At 44.1% G+C, this 18,660-nt stretch overlaps 1 protein-coding gene across 1 annotated transcript in view; it reads left to right on the forward strand.

The window, feature by feature from the left end:
- Nucleotides 1–18,660, forward strand: part of igf1ra (insulin-like growth factor 1a receptor) — a 196,910-nt gene that overhangs the window by 139,565 nt on the left and 38,685 nt on the right. The window contains exons 3-5 of the mRNA XM_063004128.1: nucleotides 10,050–10,353; nucleotides 13,960–14,096; nucleotides 14,284–14,428. Of these exons, the coding sequence (XP_062860198.1) occupies nucleotides 10,050–10,353; nucleotides 13,960–14,096; nucleotides 14,284–14,428 (586 nt within the window). The remainder of the gene's footprint in view (nucleotides 1–10,049; nucleotides 10,354–13,959; nucleotides 14,097–14,283; nucleotides 14,429–18,660) is intronic.

Genomic DNA, 18,660 nt, shown 5'->3' on the forward strand with positions numbered 1-18,660 from the left:
ACTTTCTGCAGAGTTAATCGCTACAGACCTCCAAACTTCATGTGGCCTTCAGATTAGCTCAAGAACAGTGTGTAGAGAGCTTCATGGAATGGGTTTCCATGGCCGAGCAGCTGCATCCAGGCCTTACATCACCAAGCGCAATGCAAAGCGTCGGATGCAGTGGTGTAAAGCACGCTGCCACTGGACTCTAGAGCAGTGAAGACGTGTTCTCTGGAGTGAGGAATCACGCTTCTCCGTCTGGCAATCTGATGGACGAGTCTGGGTTTGGCGGTTGCCAGGAGAACGGTACTTGTCTGACTGCATTGTGCCAAGTGTAAAGTTTGGTGGAGGGGGGATTACGGTGTGGGGTTGTTTTTCAGGAGTTGGGCTCGGCCACTTAGTTCCAGTGAAAGGAACTCTTAATGCTTCAGCATACCAAGAGATTTTGGACAATTTCATGCTCCCAACTTTGTGGGAACAGTTTGGGGATGGCCCCTTCCTGTTCCAACATGACTGCACACCAGTGCACAAAGCAAGGTCCATAAAGACATGGATGAGCCAGTTTGGTGTGGAAGAACTTAACTGGCCTGCACAGAGTCCTGACCTCAACCCGATAGGACACCTTTGGGATGAATTAGAGCGGAGACTGCGAGCCAGGCCTTTTCGTCCAACATCAGTCTGACCTCACGAATGCGCTTCTGGAAGAATGGTCAAAAATTCCCATAAACACACTCCTAAACCTTGTGGAAAGCCTTCCCAGAGGAGTTGAAGCTGTTATAGCTGCAAAGGGTGGGCCGACATCATATTAAACCCTATGGATTAAGAATGGGACGTCACTCAAGTTCATATGCGTGTGAAGGCAGACGAGCGAATACTTTTGGCAATATAGTGTAGTTAGGGCCTTAGCCATAAGATATACTTGTGACTTCATTGAGTCACTAATACGGTCCACACATGAGCTTTACACACGGCTGGTTTTTGCCTGCCAAGGTTTCTCTGACCGCTCCTTGTTAGGCTGTGGGCTGTTCATGTGGGTAAGGGGAAGCCCACCGTGCCTGGCATAGCTGCGTGTGGAGCACGGTCGAGTGGGAATAGGCCTGCACTTTGCAGCTGCCTAAAAATAAAGGGAGCAAACGTTTACTCCCCGCAAGTTTCTGTTTGGTCACCGGGGTGAACGAGGTCGGCTTACAGAGCTCACCCTGTGAAACGCTACGTTTTTCTCTGTTCCCCCCCCCCCCCCCCCCAGCCCCTTTCTTTCCCCATCCGCCTGAGCAAAAGGTGTACATGTACGAGATGTTTTCCCTCACCGAGGAATCTGTGAAACCGGTGTCGAGCGGCAGGATGACGAGCCGTTTGAGTTTGTCTTGGCTGCCCCCTTTTGGTCACGTTCCCGGTTTAAGGACAGCCTCCTCCCTTTCCCTCTGCTCTGCAGCAATGCTGAGATTCTGCAGGTCATGTGTTAAAGCAGAGCTCCTACCTGCAGCCATTATTCTCTAGGAGATCAAAGCTAATTCCTGCGATGGTGGGTGCCAGATATTTCAAAAGAAAAGACTAAGCTCAGAGTTGCAGATGGAATTGAAAGCTTTCCAGTATGCAGCTATTGTTAGCTTATAAAACGGCCATATGGCTATTTCAGGAATTGGCAGTATGTCTGTTAGGTCTCCACACAGGCTTTGTAAGTAAAAGTGGCCCAAATCTGATCTTTTTCATCATGCTGATTTTCGGACTCCGTGATAAGAGACAGTAGCAATCCGGAGGGGTTTTCCTTTTCCCCTAAATGGGTAATGAGTGTGAAACCATCTCATCAGCCGTAGAAGCACCATCATAGGCAGATTCAAGCTCAAGATCAGCATTTTTGAGACCGATTCTGATCGCCGATCACCTTTCAGCGCGATCGGCCGATAGACGATACCGATCGAGGGCGGGGCTATATGCCACGGCAGGGCAACTTGCAATTTGTAGCACAAGCAAGACATGAAACATGGTCTAAACTGGTTTATTACCATTTTTAACGAACTCATGTGAAATAAACAAAGTAAATCAAACAAATACAGCAAATACTGCAATGATTGTATTTAGACCATTCATTAATTTAAAACAAAAAAAGTAAATTAAATAAATTCAGTCAAAACTGCAGTCATTAAACGCAGACTCTGGGTTATTTTAAACGAAGAACTTGAACCATTAAATGTAGATCTTGAATTGTTTTAAAACAAACTCGAATTGTTTTTAAACAGTAAATTAAACCGTCAATGGTGCAATACGCGCCGTGCACAAGCGTGGATAGTGAAAGATTGTTTAACGTCGCTTTAGATATACTGACTGAAAAGAGGAACAGACTGTCATCCCAGAAAGCTGAAATATTACTATTTGTGTAAAGAAATAAAACAGGCCCAGTTGTTTAATTTCAAACGTTCCATATTTTATATAGCTGCTGTTATATTTTATCTATAATTAATTCAAGACCTCTGACAACTGCACGATTTCAGTGACGCTATGCAGACATTTGTTTAATTAGCTGTTTTTCGTTTAAAATAATTCAATATCTACATTTAATGGTTGCAGTTTTTCGTTTTAAAAGAATGAGTTTAATGACTGTAATTTTGACTGCATTTATGTAATATACTGTTTTACCGTGTTAAAATAATTAATGGTCTACATTTAATGATTGCAGTATTTTCACTGACTGATTTTCACAGTTTAATTCACTGTTTGTTTTTTTTCGTTTAAAACATTAAGGGCTATGTTTCATTATTGCAGTTTTGACTGTTTAATTTACTGTTTTCCGTGTTAAAATAATTAATGATCTAAATTGAATGACTGCAGTTTTCTGATACTCACTGTGTTCAGCTGCGTGCATGGTGTACTCTTAAGTGCCGTATCAGATTAGTAGTGTTAAATGTCTTTGTTTTGGTTCCCCCGCGAGACACGTTGGTTTTACAAATTTTACAAAACGTCCTGGATGAGTCTGTGTCATATACAGTAAAAAACTGCCAGACTGACGACATGTTTCCTGTCCGCATATGCAGCTGAACACCATAATCGCGATCGGCTCTCGGGATCGGCTACATTTGAGAAATATCGGCCGATCGCCGACTGCATATTTTGATTAAACATCGGCCGATACCGATACATAGCCGATCGATCCTCCCATCTCTAATATCCCATAGCATCCAAATACCTATCCAAATTTCCTGTGACACTGATGTATTCATATATACATCCTGGTCAGGGTTTAGGAGGGTCAATCGCCTCTTGGAAACACTGGATGCAGGGCAGGAATACTTTTTAATATGGTACCAGTCCAACATAGGGCAACACATCGCACATTTACTCATTTCTTCATTCCCGTCCAGGGCCAGTTCATCATTATTTCATTTTTATTGACTGCTTTGTCCTGGTCAGGGTCACAGCAGGTCATGACTTGAAACAATGACATGACATGAAATCTTTTATATGTTTTTAATTCAGATCTGGGTCACTTTCATATCCTTTCTGTTTTACTGCACTCTTACTGACCATTTTGATCAGAACTAAACAATTCAGTGTTTGCTATAGTTTACTGGTATTACTGGGATCCAGGATCGAATCCCCACTGGTGGTTTTGGCTGGTCTGGTGTAGTTAAAGTGGCTAAGGAAGATGGCCAAGGCCAAAAGATAGATCGGCATCAACAAACAAAATGTATACACATACAGAACTGTATAGACCTTCATTGTAGATTGACGGGTATTACCTGTTAGACCTACACTGTTGGCTTGTAAACCACTAAAGGTGGAATTGTTGTTATATCATGACCTTGAATGCACAGTTGTCCCAATACCAGTACCAACGTTTTAGTCAAACCTAGTATACCAGTTTAATTTTATAATTCTCTATACCAGTTCAGTACCACAGCAATAACAGTAACAAGGTAATCAGTGTAAATATTATTAAATAATATTATTAAATTATTTTTAATTATTATTAATTGTAGCCTAGCGGTTAAGGTACTGGACTAGTAATCGAAAGGTCGCTGGTTCAAGCCCCACCACTGCCAGGTTGCCACTGTTTGTTCCCAATTCATGTAAACCTTGACAGAAAAAATAAGGTGACATTTAACAAATTACGCTCAGTTAAATGGAACCTCAGACCCTCATTTTCGGTGGACTGGAAATGGGTACTTAGAACCAAACTTAGGCTAGGAATCTGATTTCACACATTCCCAAACATACTGAATTTGGAATCCAAACAGATTGTGTTTTGGACAAATTGGCAAGCATGAAAACACCCAAAATCTGCGCCCAAAAAAGCCCAAACTATCTTAGGATGCATTGCTGGTCTTAGTTGCTTGGGCTGGTTTAGCTGGTCCTCCAACATGGCAAAGCTAGTGTGTGAAATATCTAACACACTAACCCCTTGCTGGGCCAGGCAGGTGCTAGAGGCCAGATTAGAAAGGTAATAAAGGTAACCACCTGAGAGAAAAAGCAGAAATGTAGCCTAGTAATTGCTCATTACTGTAGCTTGTAATCTAGCACCATGTATGAAAAGGTGAAAAGTGATTGAAAAACCATTCGGGCTGGGACAGCTGTCTGAGATTTTTTGGCAGGGTGGCTATTACTTGAATAATGTATGTCTGTTTTACGCTCCCTCTTTGCTAGTGTAGGGAGTACAGGGGTCTGTAAAATGTATCTTCTTGTGAACACACACACACTGATAACTGAAACAGATGTCTCAACCAGTATAAATTACAACTTCATACATATTTGCCCTGTCAGGCTGAATGGTACATGGTCATGAAGAAAAGAGGGAATGTTTCATTTTAATTTTTCTATTTTATTTATGCTTTTTCTCCCTTTCCCTCCCAGTTTAGCGTAGTCAGTTTGTCTTCCGCTGCTGGGGGATCCCTGATTGTGTTCGAGGAGGGTATATTGCTGTTCATGCCTCCTCCGACCCGCATGCAGCCCTTAGCGGAACCCTTTTTCACCCATGCATTCTGCACAGACGCCTCTATCTGCTAATCAGGGTTCTTACACAGCGTTTGAAGACCTTACCCACATAGTCCGGTCATCCCGCCCTAGCAGAAATGTGTCTGCTGCAGGCACTGACAATTATGCCTGCTAGATGGTGTCCAGCTGATCGGTGGTAACCGTAGTTCAGAATCTCGGCGCTGGTGTGCTAGCGGAATATCCCGCTGTGCCACCTGGGCGCCCGTAAAAGTTTGAATTAAACGCGTTGCTGGTCATGCCTTTGGAGTGCGCCATGCAGTCTCGAGAACTTATTGCCTTCTTGCTGATGCTCTTAAGAAGCTGGTGGTCTAGCACAAGACGTCCTGCAGTGCATTGTGTTTCACATTCACTAATCAGTGTTGTGTCTATTTAGAAGCGCGTTTGATCAGTTCAGGTCCATCACCATCATGGCCCTCTTATTACCCACAGGTCCTTTTTGCTTTGCACTTCAAGAAAACATCTGTCAGATTTGGATACAATGGGGTTAGTTCTTCTTGGAGTCTAGCAAGTCTTACATCCAAACACTGAATGCAGACATTGGGTGTGTTCGAAAACCTAGTGCCCTCTCTACTAGACAGCATTTTACGTCATCCTAAGCGCGCTCCAGATAATGAGGCTGTTAGAAATCCTAGATGCCTTAATATACTGTCTAGTTAGGCATCTTAAAATTTCAATGTTACTTTGACTCAAGAACGAGTGAGCATCGGAAGCGTCCTTAGTGATCAAGGCAATCCCAGCATTCAGTGCGGCAGCTCTTCTCTCACAGAGAAAAAAAAAACATGGCTGACGGTGCGGAGAAAGTTATTTCTCAGCCAAGTTATTTACAAAAGTAAATAAATTATTATTGATTTTTAACTTGTATTAACTTGCACAAGTGTTTTTATTTGCAAGTTCGGGCTTGTCAGTGAATTTTACCATTTTCGGTACACGTAGGGAGATGTTAGTTGATATGCTAGCGCGCTGTGCCACCCCATCCCATTGGTTTGAATGGCAAGATGCTAAATGCGAAAGTAGCGCATTCGAATAACCTGACTTATAAGTCATTGACTTTTTTTTTTTAAACCCCTTTTTCTCCCACCTGCAGCGCATTCAATTTCTACTAGTCAATCATCCTCTCACTAATGCTTGTCCCTTCTCCTGATTGGGGAGGACGAGGCTGCTCCACGCCCCCTCCGAAACGTGCACAGCAATCGAACATCTTATCACCTACACTTGACGAGTGCAGTGCGGTACAGCGCTGTACACGGAGAGCCACGCCCTCTACCGCACTCCTTTCCCATCTCCGTGCAGGCGCCACCAACCAGCCAGCAGAGGTCGTAATCGCACTAGTCTGAGAGAGAGTCCCCATCCGGCTGATCTGAACAACAGGCCAGTCGTTGTTTACGTAGCCACTCAGCCGGCAAGGCAGAGCCGAGATTCGATACGATGTATTTGAGATCTCAGCTCTGGTGAACAGCGTGTGTTTTACTGCTGCACCACCTGAGCGGCTAGGTCGCCTGGTCGATTCACCTACCCAATTTGGACAGTGTAAATGACCTAATCATTAATGCTAAGATGACAGTGGCAATGAACGTGTACCTAAACAGCAATGGTGACTTGGCAGATGTAGGCCTTGGACATGTCCAGTAATAGTCCATAGCAACCAACTACGACAACCAGTAGTCCAGCAGGTAGTAATATTAAAGACATGGGAGTTACTGGACAACATGTTTAATGCATCTAAAGTCAGAGCAACCAACTACAACAACCAGTAGTCCAGCAGTTAGTAATTGTAAAAGCAGTGAAGTCTCTGAACAGAATGTCCAGTGCAGTTGCTTTATTGGCTAACGGCCATGCTACTCATCAATTTTTCATTTCCTGCGATCATGGCATTTGTCCAGTTTCTCTTTCCTCCCTAATTTCCCTAACAGCCCCTAACTGTAAAAATATTTACCCCGGGTCACAGCAGAGCAGCAATTTACTACAAAGGCTCTCATAAAACAGCATGGTTCCCTGAACAAACACCCCATTTAGGAACCTTCCTGTTCCACTTACCCCCTTCCCGCTCTGTCTAGGACCATTTTACAGGCCACTAATCTTCACAGCTGCCCTCTGACCTCTTCTAAACAAAACACACACAGATCAATGTCAATTCCAAGGAAAGCCTGAATTACTGGGTGAAGAAGCAACAAGAAGAAAAGTCAATAACTAACTGACGGTCATCAATCGACCGTTAACCCATTAAACTATAAAACACGTCACTGAGTTTCATGTCATCACATCTTGCTATTTTATTGATTTAAGAAACAATATACAGAGCGAATGTGCAGTCATTTAGGATGATAGGATGAACTTTCAAAATAGCAGGAGAGCCGTGACTAACACACGCCCCCTCCGACACGTGTGTAGTAGCCGACTGCATCTTTTCACCGGACTCAAACAGAACAATTGTTATTATACACTGATATTATTTCATTAATGAATGATGGAAATCATATGAACAGTTCATATGTGGATCATATTTGCACATGGAGAGTCTCACCCTGATCCCATTATCCTTTGCCTCTGTGCAGGCACCATCAGTCAGCCAGCAGAGGTCGTAATTGCATCAGTCATGAGGAATCCCCTCTGGCCAATCGAATAAGCCAATCATTGTTCGTTTAGGCGCCCAGCAGAGCTGAGATTCGAGGTCTGGTGTGCTAGCTATTTTACCGCTGTGCCACCTGAGCGCCTTGTTTTTTTTATTATTGTTACCATCTGCTACATGCTAGACCTGATTTTGCCTCCCTTATGTTTCTCTCTTTTCGGTTCTTACATTGTATTTATGAAGCTTGTAACACTAGCTTACATTTTTACGGTACAAGCTAGGTCAATCAGATATGCTAGATCCCTGCTGAATTGCTACCTGAATCACAATGGTGGACTATTTACAGCTAAAATCACCTAGGCTCAGCCTGACCTCACCCACTTCAAAGCATTTCAAATGGCAAGCTTTTGGTTTAAACAGGTGTTACGATCTATTGGTTTGACCAGGCCTTACAGCAAGGTTTTTGCAGACTTTTTTTTAAGCGACCCACATATTGTCCATGATTTTTATCGCGTGCCAGGCAACACAAACAATGCATCAAAACGAAACGCAAAACAAAATATACTTACTTAATAAAATTGTTGGCAATCTGGCCGCTCAGGTGGCACAGCAGTGAAAACACGCGCTGGAACCAGAGCTGGGATCTCAAAGTCATCATATCGAATCTCAGCTCTGCCTGCCGGCTAAGGCTGAGCGGTCACATGAACAACGATTGGCTCGTTGTTCAGATGGGTGGGACTAAGCCGGATGGGGTCTCTCTCTCATGACTGGTGCAATTACGACCTCTGCTGGCTGATTGATAACGCAGCCACAGAGATGAGAAAAGAGTGCTCTCAGGGTGTGTCTCTCCGTACACAACGCTGAGCTGTACTGCACTCGTCAAAGTGTAGGTGATAAGATGCATACGGCATGCTGCCCACGTGTGGTTTAGCTTCGTTCTTCTCAACCAGAGCAGGGATCGGTATTGGTGGAGAGGATGCATGACGCAATCGGGCAATTGGACGCGCTAAAAAGGGAGAAAAAGGGGAGAAAATGCATTAAGAAAATAGCAAAAAAAACAATTCTTGGCAATCTGGTCCCACTGTGGTTAACAAGGTGTATTTATATCTTCCACATCCATCCACCGATTTCGTTCATGTATTTTGTGTTTATGTGGCTGTTAAAATTTGTTAGTTTGATTATTATTTTTCTCTCTGACCCATATGTTTTTTTTAAAGACACCACTTATGCCAAGTTCACACTACACGACTTTCAGAGCTGTCAGATCGCTGTACAGTTCACACTACACAATTGGATCTCTTGTAATCGGGAGTCTTGTAAGTCGGTGTGTATTTCACACTACACGACTGATCGGCGATAGGGGGTCACACTACACGATCTATCACCGGGAGGAATCACAGGCGAGTCTATCTGGCCTCCCAGACTACGTTTTGTCACGAAAACACACATGAGAATTGACGAGGGGTTTAATGATACCACGTCCAAAAATGCACGTCAACAATAAGCAAATGATCCGAGTTGTTTGTGCGCTGATGTGTAGCGTAAATGCAAAGAGGAAAAATAAATGAATCCGAGATGATTGGGCTACGCGACCGACATGGATTGTCTGTTCTGTAGTGAGTTGGAAGTTAATAAATATTTTAGCAATGCAGCGTGGGTATGGTGTGCGTTTCCCCTCACACCATATCTTGGGTTCTCACTGGCTGTTTGACATAGCACTCACTTCCACTCGCAACCTGCTCGCAACGCCTTTCACACTACAGGATTTTGACTCGATCCAGATATTTAACATGCTAGATATTTTTCTTGAGTTGGTGACCGCTCATTGAGCCGCTCAGATTGAGTTGTTGAACAGTTCACCGGTGTGAACAGTACCGGTGGCAACGTTTGGCTGTTGTTCATACGAGGTGGGAGCCAGATAGGGACCTGATGCAGTTACGACCTCTGCTGGCTGGTTGATGGTGTCTGCACATCAACTGGCTCTCCGTGCACAGGGCTGATTCGCATATGAACTCGGCTGGTGCAGGTGGGGAAAAAATGCAGTCGGCTACTGCTCACGTTTCGGAGGGGACATGTGTCCGTTTGCTCTCCTCAATCAGGGACGGGGGTTAGCACCAGTACAGAGGAAGCATAATGCAATTGGGTAAAAATTGGATGCGCTAAAAATCAGGAAAATGCATTACTAATAGTAATATTATGTGGCAGTTGTAGTCTAGCGGTTAAGGTGCTGGACTATTAAGCAGAAGGTTGCTGGTTCAAACCCCAACACCGCCAGGTTACCACTGTGGGTCCCTTGAGCAAGGCCCTTAACACTGAATTGCTCAGACTGTATACAGTAAGTCGCTTTGGACAAAAGCATCTGCTAAATGCTGACAATGTAAATGTATTAATACGCTAAATACACATCATGTATCTGTTATACACAAATGCACACTGACCTTTAGATTGAATTATCCATGATACATGTAATACTTCGATCTGCTGCTAATTTTCTTGTTTTTCTGTGTTCGCCCTGTAGAATGCCCACTGAAATGTGAGACCCGGGTCTGCACCGATTCCGGCGAGTGCTGCCATCCACAGTGCCTGGGAAGCTGTACGGAGCCAGGCAATGACATGGCGTGTGCCGCATGCCAGCACTATTCCTACGAGGGCCGCTGCATGCCAGACTGTCCGGCGGGCACCTACCGCTTTGAGGGCTGGCGCTGCATCACTATGGAGATGTGTGCCCGGGTGCATCTGCCCAGCGAGGTGGACTTTGTCATTCACAACGGCGAGTGCATGCCTGAATGTCCATCTGGCTTCACCCGCAACGAGAGCCAAAGGTGCGTTTTCATCTCAGCCCATTGTAGCTAACACACAAACACACACACACACACACACACACACATAGATGACTAGGTTAAAGTAACTCACAGACAGTGGTCTGAAGAGGGACAAGCCATAAAAATACAGAGGGAGTGGAGTGGTCATTCATTCATGCCTAGACTGGATTAATCCAGAAGCAGCTAGCGCCTTCGCTCATGTTGAAGGACGCGTGTACTAGCCTGTTTCATGCTGTTTTTCAATGGTCAGGACTCTCCCAGGACCACTACAGAGCAGGTATTATTTGGGTGGTGGATGATTCTCAGCACTGCAGTGTCACTGACATGGTGGTGGTGTGTTAGTGTGTGTTGTGCTGGTATGAGTGGATCAGAGTTTTTATATACCATGTCCACTCACTGTCCACTCTATTAGACACTCCTACCTAGTTGGTCCACCTTGTAGATGTAAAGTCAGAGACGATCGCTCGTCTATTGCTGCTGTTTGAGTTGGTCATCTTCTAGACCTTCATCAGAGGTTACAGGACGCTGCCCACGGGGCGCTGTTGGCTGGATATTTTTGGTTGGTGGACTATTCTCAGTCCAGCAGTGACAGTGAGGTGTTTAAAAACTCCAGCAGCATTGCTGTGTCTTATCCCATCATACCAGCACAACACACACTAACACACCACCACCATGTCAGTGTCACTGCAGTGCTGAGAATGACCCACCACCCAAATAATACCTGCTCTGTGGTGGTCCTGGGAGAGTCCTGACCATTGAAGAACAAAGCATGCAGAGAAAGTGCTTCTATATGGTAAATAGAGCTGATAAAATGGACAGCGAGTGTAAAAACAAGGAGGTGGTTTTAATGTTATGGCTGATCAGTTTATGTCTGTATATAGATGCCTGAGTGGCTGATAACACAGCTGGATATTTGAATCCTTGATCTAAGCAGTAGTGGGCTAGTGAAATTATACCAGTGTCCCCTGAGCACCTATGCAATTTACACAAAACTGCATATAAACTACTGTCAGTAGTGTTTATAATTCAAGCTTGCCACTCAGTAGCACAGCCAGCAGAAAGCAGTTTAGCTGTGTATCATGTGAAGGACGCTTACGTGCCCAGCCTCACGGTGGACGAATCGCAACCCGCTTACCCTGTGAAATCGGCCTTATGGTTTTGCAGGTCGTACTGCTATGTAGTAAATGATTGACCTATTCCATACAAACAGATCACCATTCAAACTCTTGACCTTGACATGAAAGCAATTAAGCCAAACCTTTTTTATTGTTATCAATGATGTGATTTTATTGTAAGGAATAACGTAAGTACAAACGGTTCAGTGAACCAGTGGGCAGACATGAGGTGATTATTATTAGCACAGAAGTTTGTTAGGTGGGCGTTGTGAGTAATGTGTTTTTACTGCCGGTCTGTGTGAAACCTAACTTTTATTACCAGGGTGAAGAATCTGCTCCTACTTTGAACTTTGTTCTTCTTTTGAAGCTCAGGTCATTTGTTTTGACACTATCTTAGCATTTTATAATGGGTGTTACTGATAAACATATTATTAAATGACCGACTGATATTGTTCTGTCACAGCTGTTGATGAACTAAGTCATTTAATCATTTTCAGAAGCTAACAGGTGATTTTTGAAATAAGACGGGCTGTGAGTGTAAATAAAACTTAGTGCCATGCAGAGAAAGCCAGTGTTGTGCCAATTTATGACTTTGCAGAATTTGACCCCTCAGCTCAGCACCACATCACCCCAGCAAGTGTCGTAATCTTAAATTTCTCGACCCTGTCATTAGATGCATCCTGCACATTAAATCATAAATGAAAGAGCTTTTATCACCAGTGCAGAGCCTCCTGTCTGACAGATCATAGACTGCAGAGGAAATTAAATGTTAGTCATCTATTAAAAACAGTCCACTATCACTGATATCTGGGGTATAAATCTCAACGGTGCTATCGGTCAGTCAGGCGGGCATCTACACAGACATGATTGGCTATGTCTGTAGGGGATGATCGAACAGTCTAGCTCAGACTTTCAGCACCTGTCCCAGGCCCGGATAAAATAAGAAGGGTTGCATCAGGAAAGGCATCCAGCATAAAACTGTGCTAGATCAGGTAGGCTGACCAGAATGATCCACTGTGGCAACCCCTAAAATACTGGAGTAGCCAGAAGTCGAAAAAAGAAGGTGCATAATGGAAATCTCATGCTGTAAAATCCTTATCTTACTTGAAAATGAAATAAGGCAGGGGCAGTGGTAGCTCAGCAGTTAAGGTACTGGACTAGCAATCATAAGGTTGCCGATTTAAGCCTCACCATCACCAAGTTTCCACTGTTGGGCCCCTGAGCAAGGCCTTTAACCCTCAGTTGCTTGAATTGTATTCATTGATAAGTGTAGGTTGCCACTCAAAGTGGCGAATTGATCAGCCACTTTGAGTAATTTTAAGCAAGCACAGGTACAACTAATCGCCCTCCAGATTACACACCAGGCTTATTCGCCCCCACCTCAGGAACTTCAGAGTAACACCATCGGTTTCTTAAGCATTCCACAACTAGCAGTCCATGGTAATGCAAAGAGTTTACCATGTTGGAAAAGTGCTTTTTAAAGAGTTGGAAATAGGCCACTCAGTTGGTGCAGCGGTAAAACACACTAGCACACCAGAGCTGGGATTTCAAACACATCGTTCCGAATCTCAGCTCTGCCATCCGGCAGCAATTGGCAGTTGTTTACACAGGGTGGGAAAGCCGGACCAGGGTTCCTCATAACTGATGCAGCTACGACCCCTTCTGGCTGATTGATGGCGCCTGCTATAAGTCGAAAATAATGCTGATCAGGGTCTGGCTCTCCGTACACAAAGCTGATCCGCATATGAACTCGCCTCGTGCAGGTGAAAAGATGAAGTCGGTACTGCACACGTGTCGGAGGGGGCGTGCGTCAGTTGCGGCGCTCCTCAGTCAGCAGTGGAGGGTAGTACTGGTAAAGAGGAAGCGTAATGCAATCAGGGCAAAAAGAAGCATTTTGGTTTGCGCAATCATCCTTACAAACAGTGTAGGTTACAAAAGGAAAAATGCAAAAATGGCACAAACCTGCTACTGATAAATGAAAACTTTCTAGATTAGCGGTGCTTTAGGCAGGCTGAGGTGTAGCTATGGTAACAAACAGCAAATTTAAAAAGCAGTGGCCACATTATATGTCAATCATGTTGACCTGTTTGAATGAGGCACGATCAACACAGTGCACACTGGTAGGTCGCACCTCATTCGATGTATTGGGCACCGCTGTATTCGTTTTTTGTTGCTAAATGTCTAAATATTTACATACAAATTTGCGAACACTTTTATCCAAAGCGACTTGCAGTACTGTGACAGTATGTTGTCTAAGCAATTGAGGGTTAAGGGCCTTGCTCAAGGGCCCAACAGTGACAACCTGGCATTGGTGAGGCTTGAGCCAGCAACCTTTTAATTATTAGTCCAGTACCTTAACCACCAGGCTACAACATTCTGATTAGATTAGATACTACAGCTGTTATTCAGCAGTGTTTTTCAGTACAGTGTAGCATGGTCTGTCCTTGACATTCTCTCTAATCCTCCCTGTCTTCCTCCTCTCCTTGTACAGTATGTTCTGCAGTGAGTGCGACGGCCTTTGCGATAAGGTCTGCGAGACCAAAACCATCGACTCGGTGGATGCTGCCCAGTCCCTGCAGGGCTGCACTGTCATCAAAGGCAACCTGCACATTAATATCCGTCGAGGCAGTAAGTATTCAACACAGTACTGCTCCACATGACTTTTAGAGCCCATCAGCACATTTTTGGTGACTCAATTCCTCCGTGCTTGACTGCATGTGAAGGCCATTTTCTGGTAGAAAGTACCCAGCTGCCATGTCTCTCACCCCTGTGTGTTTGCCCGTTTTAATATTCCTTTTCTATTCTCTCTCAACAGATAACATTGCATCAGAGCTGGAGAGTTTCATGGGCTTGATTCAGACAGTGACGGGCTTTGTGAGGATTAAGCATTCCCACACTCTAGGCTCCCTCTCGTTCTTGAAGAGTCTGCGCTACATTAACGGGGAGGAACTGTTAGATAAGTAAGGCTTTACTCATTTTGCCCAGCTAGCACATTAAACCAAATTTAATCTTCCTCAGCTCCATACCCGCTGTGATTAATATAATACATTAGTTCATGTACGTATATATATGCATACACCTGAAGTGAATAACACTGATTATCTCTTAATCACGGCACCTGCTAGTGGGTGGGATATATTAGACAGCAAGTGAACATTTTATCTTCAAACTTGTTAGAAACAGGAAAAATGAGCAAGCATAAGGATTTGAGTGAGTTTGACAAGGGCCAAATTGTGATGGCTAGACGACTGGGTCAGAGCATCTCCAAAACTGCAGCTCTTGTGGGGTGTTCCCGGTCTGCAGTGGTCAAGGTGTCCAAGGAAGGAACAGTGGTAAACCGGTGACAGGGTCATGGGCGGCCAAAGCTCATTGATGCACGTGGGGAGCGAAGGCTGGCCCGTGTGGTCCGATCCAACAGATGAGCTACTGTAGCTCAGATTGCTGAAGAAGTTAATGCTGGTTCTGATAGAAAGGTGTCCGAATACACAGTGCATCACAGTTTGTTGTGATCAGTCAGGGTGCCCATGCTGACCCCTGTCCACCGCCGATAGCGCCAACAATGGGCACGTGAGCATTGGAACTGGACCACAGAGCCTGGTCTGATGAATCAGGTTTTCTTTATCACGTCACGTGGATGGCCGGGTGCGTGTGCATCGCTTACCTGGGGAACACATGGCACCAGGATGCACTATGGGAAGAAGGCAAGCCGGCGGAGGCAGTGTGATGCTTTGGGCAATGTTCTTTTTTTTATTTTTTATTTTTTGTATATTTTATTTTTTTTTACCCCTTTTTCTCCCCTTTTTTAGCGCATCCAATTGTTCAATTAGCATCGTGCTTCCTCTCTGTCTATGCCGAACCCTGCCCTGACGGAGGTGATTGAAGCTAACCCGTATCCCCTCCGAAACACGAGCAGCAGCCAGATGCATCTTTGCCACCCACACATTGACGAGTTTGGCGCCACCTAGCGTTGCATGCGGAGAGACACACCCCAAGGGCACCCTCTCCCATCTCTGTGTAAGCGCCTCCAATCAGCCGGCAGAGAACGCAATCGCATTCTGACAGAGTGAGACCCACATCCGGTTCTTTGTCCCACCCCCCACATGAGCAACCGGCCAATCGTTGCTCATATAGCCACTCAGCTTCGAACCGGTAAAGCAAGGCTGGATTCGATACCACGCTTCTCAGAATCCAGCCCTGGTTGCAGCGCGTTTCTTTTTACCGCTGCGCCACCTGAGCGGCTTTGGGCAATGTTCTGCTGGGAAACCTTCAGGGGTCTAGTGGAGTCCATGCCTTGACGGGTCAGGGCTGTTTATAAATAGATATATATACAGTGGGGAAAATAAGTATTTGATCCCCTGCTGATTTTGTAAGTTTACCCCCTTACAAAGACTTGAAGAGTCTAATTTTTATGGAAGGTTTATTTTAACAGAGAGAGACAGAATATCAACAAAAAATCCAGAAAAAAAACATTAAATAAAAGTTATAAATTAATTTGTATTTAATTAAGGGAAATAAGTATTTGATCCCCTACCAACCAGCAAGAATTCTGACCCCCACAGACCGGTTATGTGCCCATGAGGCACACAAATTAGTCCTGTCCCTGTATAAAAGACTCCTGTCACAGAATCAGTTTCTTCCATTCAAATCTCTCGACCACCATGGGCAAGACCAAAGAGCTATCAAAGGACGTCAGGGACAAGATTGTAGACCTGCACAAGGCTGGAATGGGCTACAAGACCATAAGCAAGAAGCTTGGTGAGAAAGAGACCACTGTTGGTGCGATCATTCGAAAATGGAAGAAATACAAGATCACAGTCAATCGCCCTCACTCTGGAGCTCCATGCAAGATCTCACCTGGTGGGGTAAGAATGATTCTGAGAAAGGTGAGGTCAGCCCAGAATTACACGGGAGGAGCTTGTCAATGATCTCAAGGGAGCTTGTCTGCACTGTTTCTCTAATAGTCCAAATATCCATATCTGCATCAACAGTACCTTCCTACCATGTAGTGGGCACTAAGGGTGTGTTCGAAAAGCTAGTGAGCTGTCTACATAGGCAGCATTTACGTCATCCTGTGCGCGGTCCCGAGAAGGAGGCTGTTCGAAATCCTAGATCCTATATTCTCACTACTGAGGTATCTTAACATTTCAATGTTATTTTGACTCAAGAACGAGGGAGCATCCGATGCTGCCTTAGTGATCAAGGCAATCCCAGAATTCATTGCGGGACGGGTGCTCTTCTCTCACTGAAAAATAAACATGGCTGACGATGCGGACAAACGAATGGAGTTATTTTCAAACGTAAATAAAATATTACTGATTTTTAACTTGTATCAACTTGTACCGAGTGTTTTTATTTGTTTTTATTTATTAAGTTCGGGCTTGTCAGGAAATGTAACCGTTACTGGTACATGAAGGAGATGCTATATTGACATGTTAGCGTGCTGTGCTACCTCAATCCATTGGTTTTAATGGCAAGATACTAAATGCGAAACCCGATGGAATCGCTGTCTAAGTAGTGCGTTCGAATAACCTGCCTTATAAGTCATTGACTTATTAGAATCCTCTCTACTGAGGCAGCTGCCTATGTAGACAGTAAGACAGCAAGGCAGCTCACTAGGTTTTCGAACACACCCGAAGAGCCCTTATTTGTTCCCCCCAAACAAGCTGAAACGTAAACTTATCTGACCACAAGTTTGTACTGCATTTCTGTTCATCTGAGACGAGCTCAAGCTCAGATAGCTCAGTGGGGTTTCTGGGTAGAATTGATGTATGACTTTCTGGTGAAGAGTTTCAGGTTGCATTTCTAGACGCAGCCGCAGGACTGTGTTAAGTGACAACGGTTTGTAGAAGTATTCCCAAGCCCATGTGGCTACATTTATCATAATTGCATGACAGTTTCTTATACAATGCTGTCTGAAGGCTTGAAGATCACGCACAGTCAGCACTGATTCTGCAATGAGAAATGTTCTTTTGGAACTTTGCAAAGGAGACAGTAGTGGATCCCATCTTTAAACCCTCACCTGTCAACAATTCACCTGCTTAATGTGGAATATTTCAAAACAGTGTTACTTATTCTTTTATATTCTGCCCCAGTCCCAACTTTTTTGGAATGTGTTGCAGGCCTGAAATGCAGGAATGAAGGTTTATTAATAAATGAAATGAAGTTGACTAGACAAAACATGAAATATCTCAGGTTCATCCTGTCTGCAATCAAATAAAAGTCAAAGTAAATGTGTTTTTTTTTTTTTTTTGCATTTTCCATGCTGTCCCAACTTTTTCTGATTTGGGGTTGTACATTTGTTTATAGTTACAAAATACCATCAAGTAGGTCAGACAACATTAAAAGGCATTTTTTGGTACTTTTGTCAGTTAAATAAAGGTTCTATTATAGCGATTTACAAAAGGTCTCAACTTTCCATGAAATAGGGTTTGTGCTTAAACATTTAACAAAGGAATTTGGGTTGTTCCTGAGGTCAAAGACGATGTGGTATTTTGTGGATGGGTTCTCAGGAAGGGAGGTGGTGAAGGTTGTGGGGTTGTGGGAAAGCCTTCAAGTTTTCTCAGGTTGCATCCTGTGAAGTAAGTGAGTATGTGTGTGTGAGTGTGTGTCCAGCATTCTTCACATTCCTTTGCTCTTTTGATGAACTAAATCTACTTAAAGTGCACAACACTTTCAGATTCCCTCACTGTTGGGGTTTGTGCATGTAGAAACACAATTCAAGATTAGTAATATCTAAATGAATTGTACTGTTGTTGTTGTTTCTACACTCACTGTCCATTTTATCAGCTCCATTTACCATATAGAAGCACTTTGTAGTTCTACAATTACTGACTGTAGTCCATCTGTTTCTCTGCATGCTTTGTTCGCCCCCTTTCATGCTGTTCTTCAATGGTCAGGACCCTCACAGGACCACTACAGAGCAGGTATTATTTAGGTGGTGGGTCATTCTCAGCACTGCAGTGACACTGACATGGTGGTGGTGTGTTAGTGTGTGTTGTGCTGGTATGAGTGGATAAGACACAGCAATGCTGATGGAGTTTTTAAACACCTCACTGTCACTGACTGAGAATAGTCCACCAACCAAAAATATCTAGCCAACAGCGCCCCATGGGCAGCGTCCTGTGACCACTGATGAAGGTCTAGAAGATGACCAACTCAAACAGCAGCAATAGATGAGCGATCGTCTCTGACT

This window comes from Trichomycterus rosablanca, chromosome 11, assembly GCF_030014385.1.
Source record: "Trichomycterus rosablanca isolate fTriRos1 chromosome 11, fTriRos1.hap1, whole genome shotgun sequence".
NCBI classification, from domain to species: domain Eukaryota; kingdom Metazoa; phylum Chordata; class Actinopteri; order Siluriformes; family Trichomycteridae; genus Trichomycterus; species Trichomycterus rosablanca.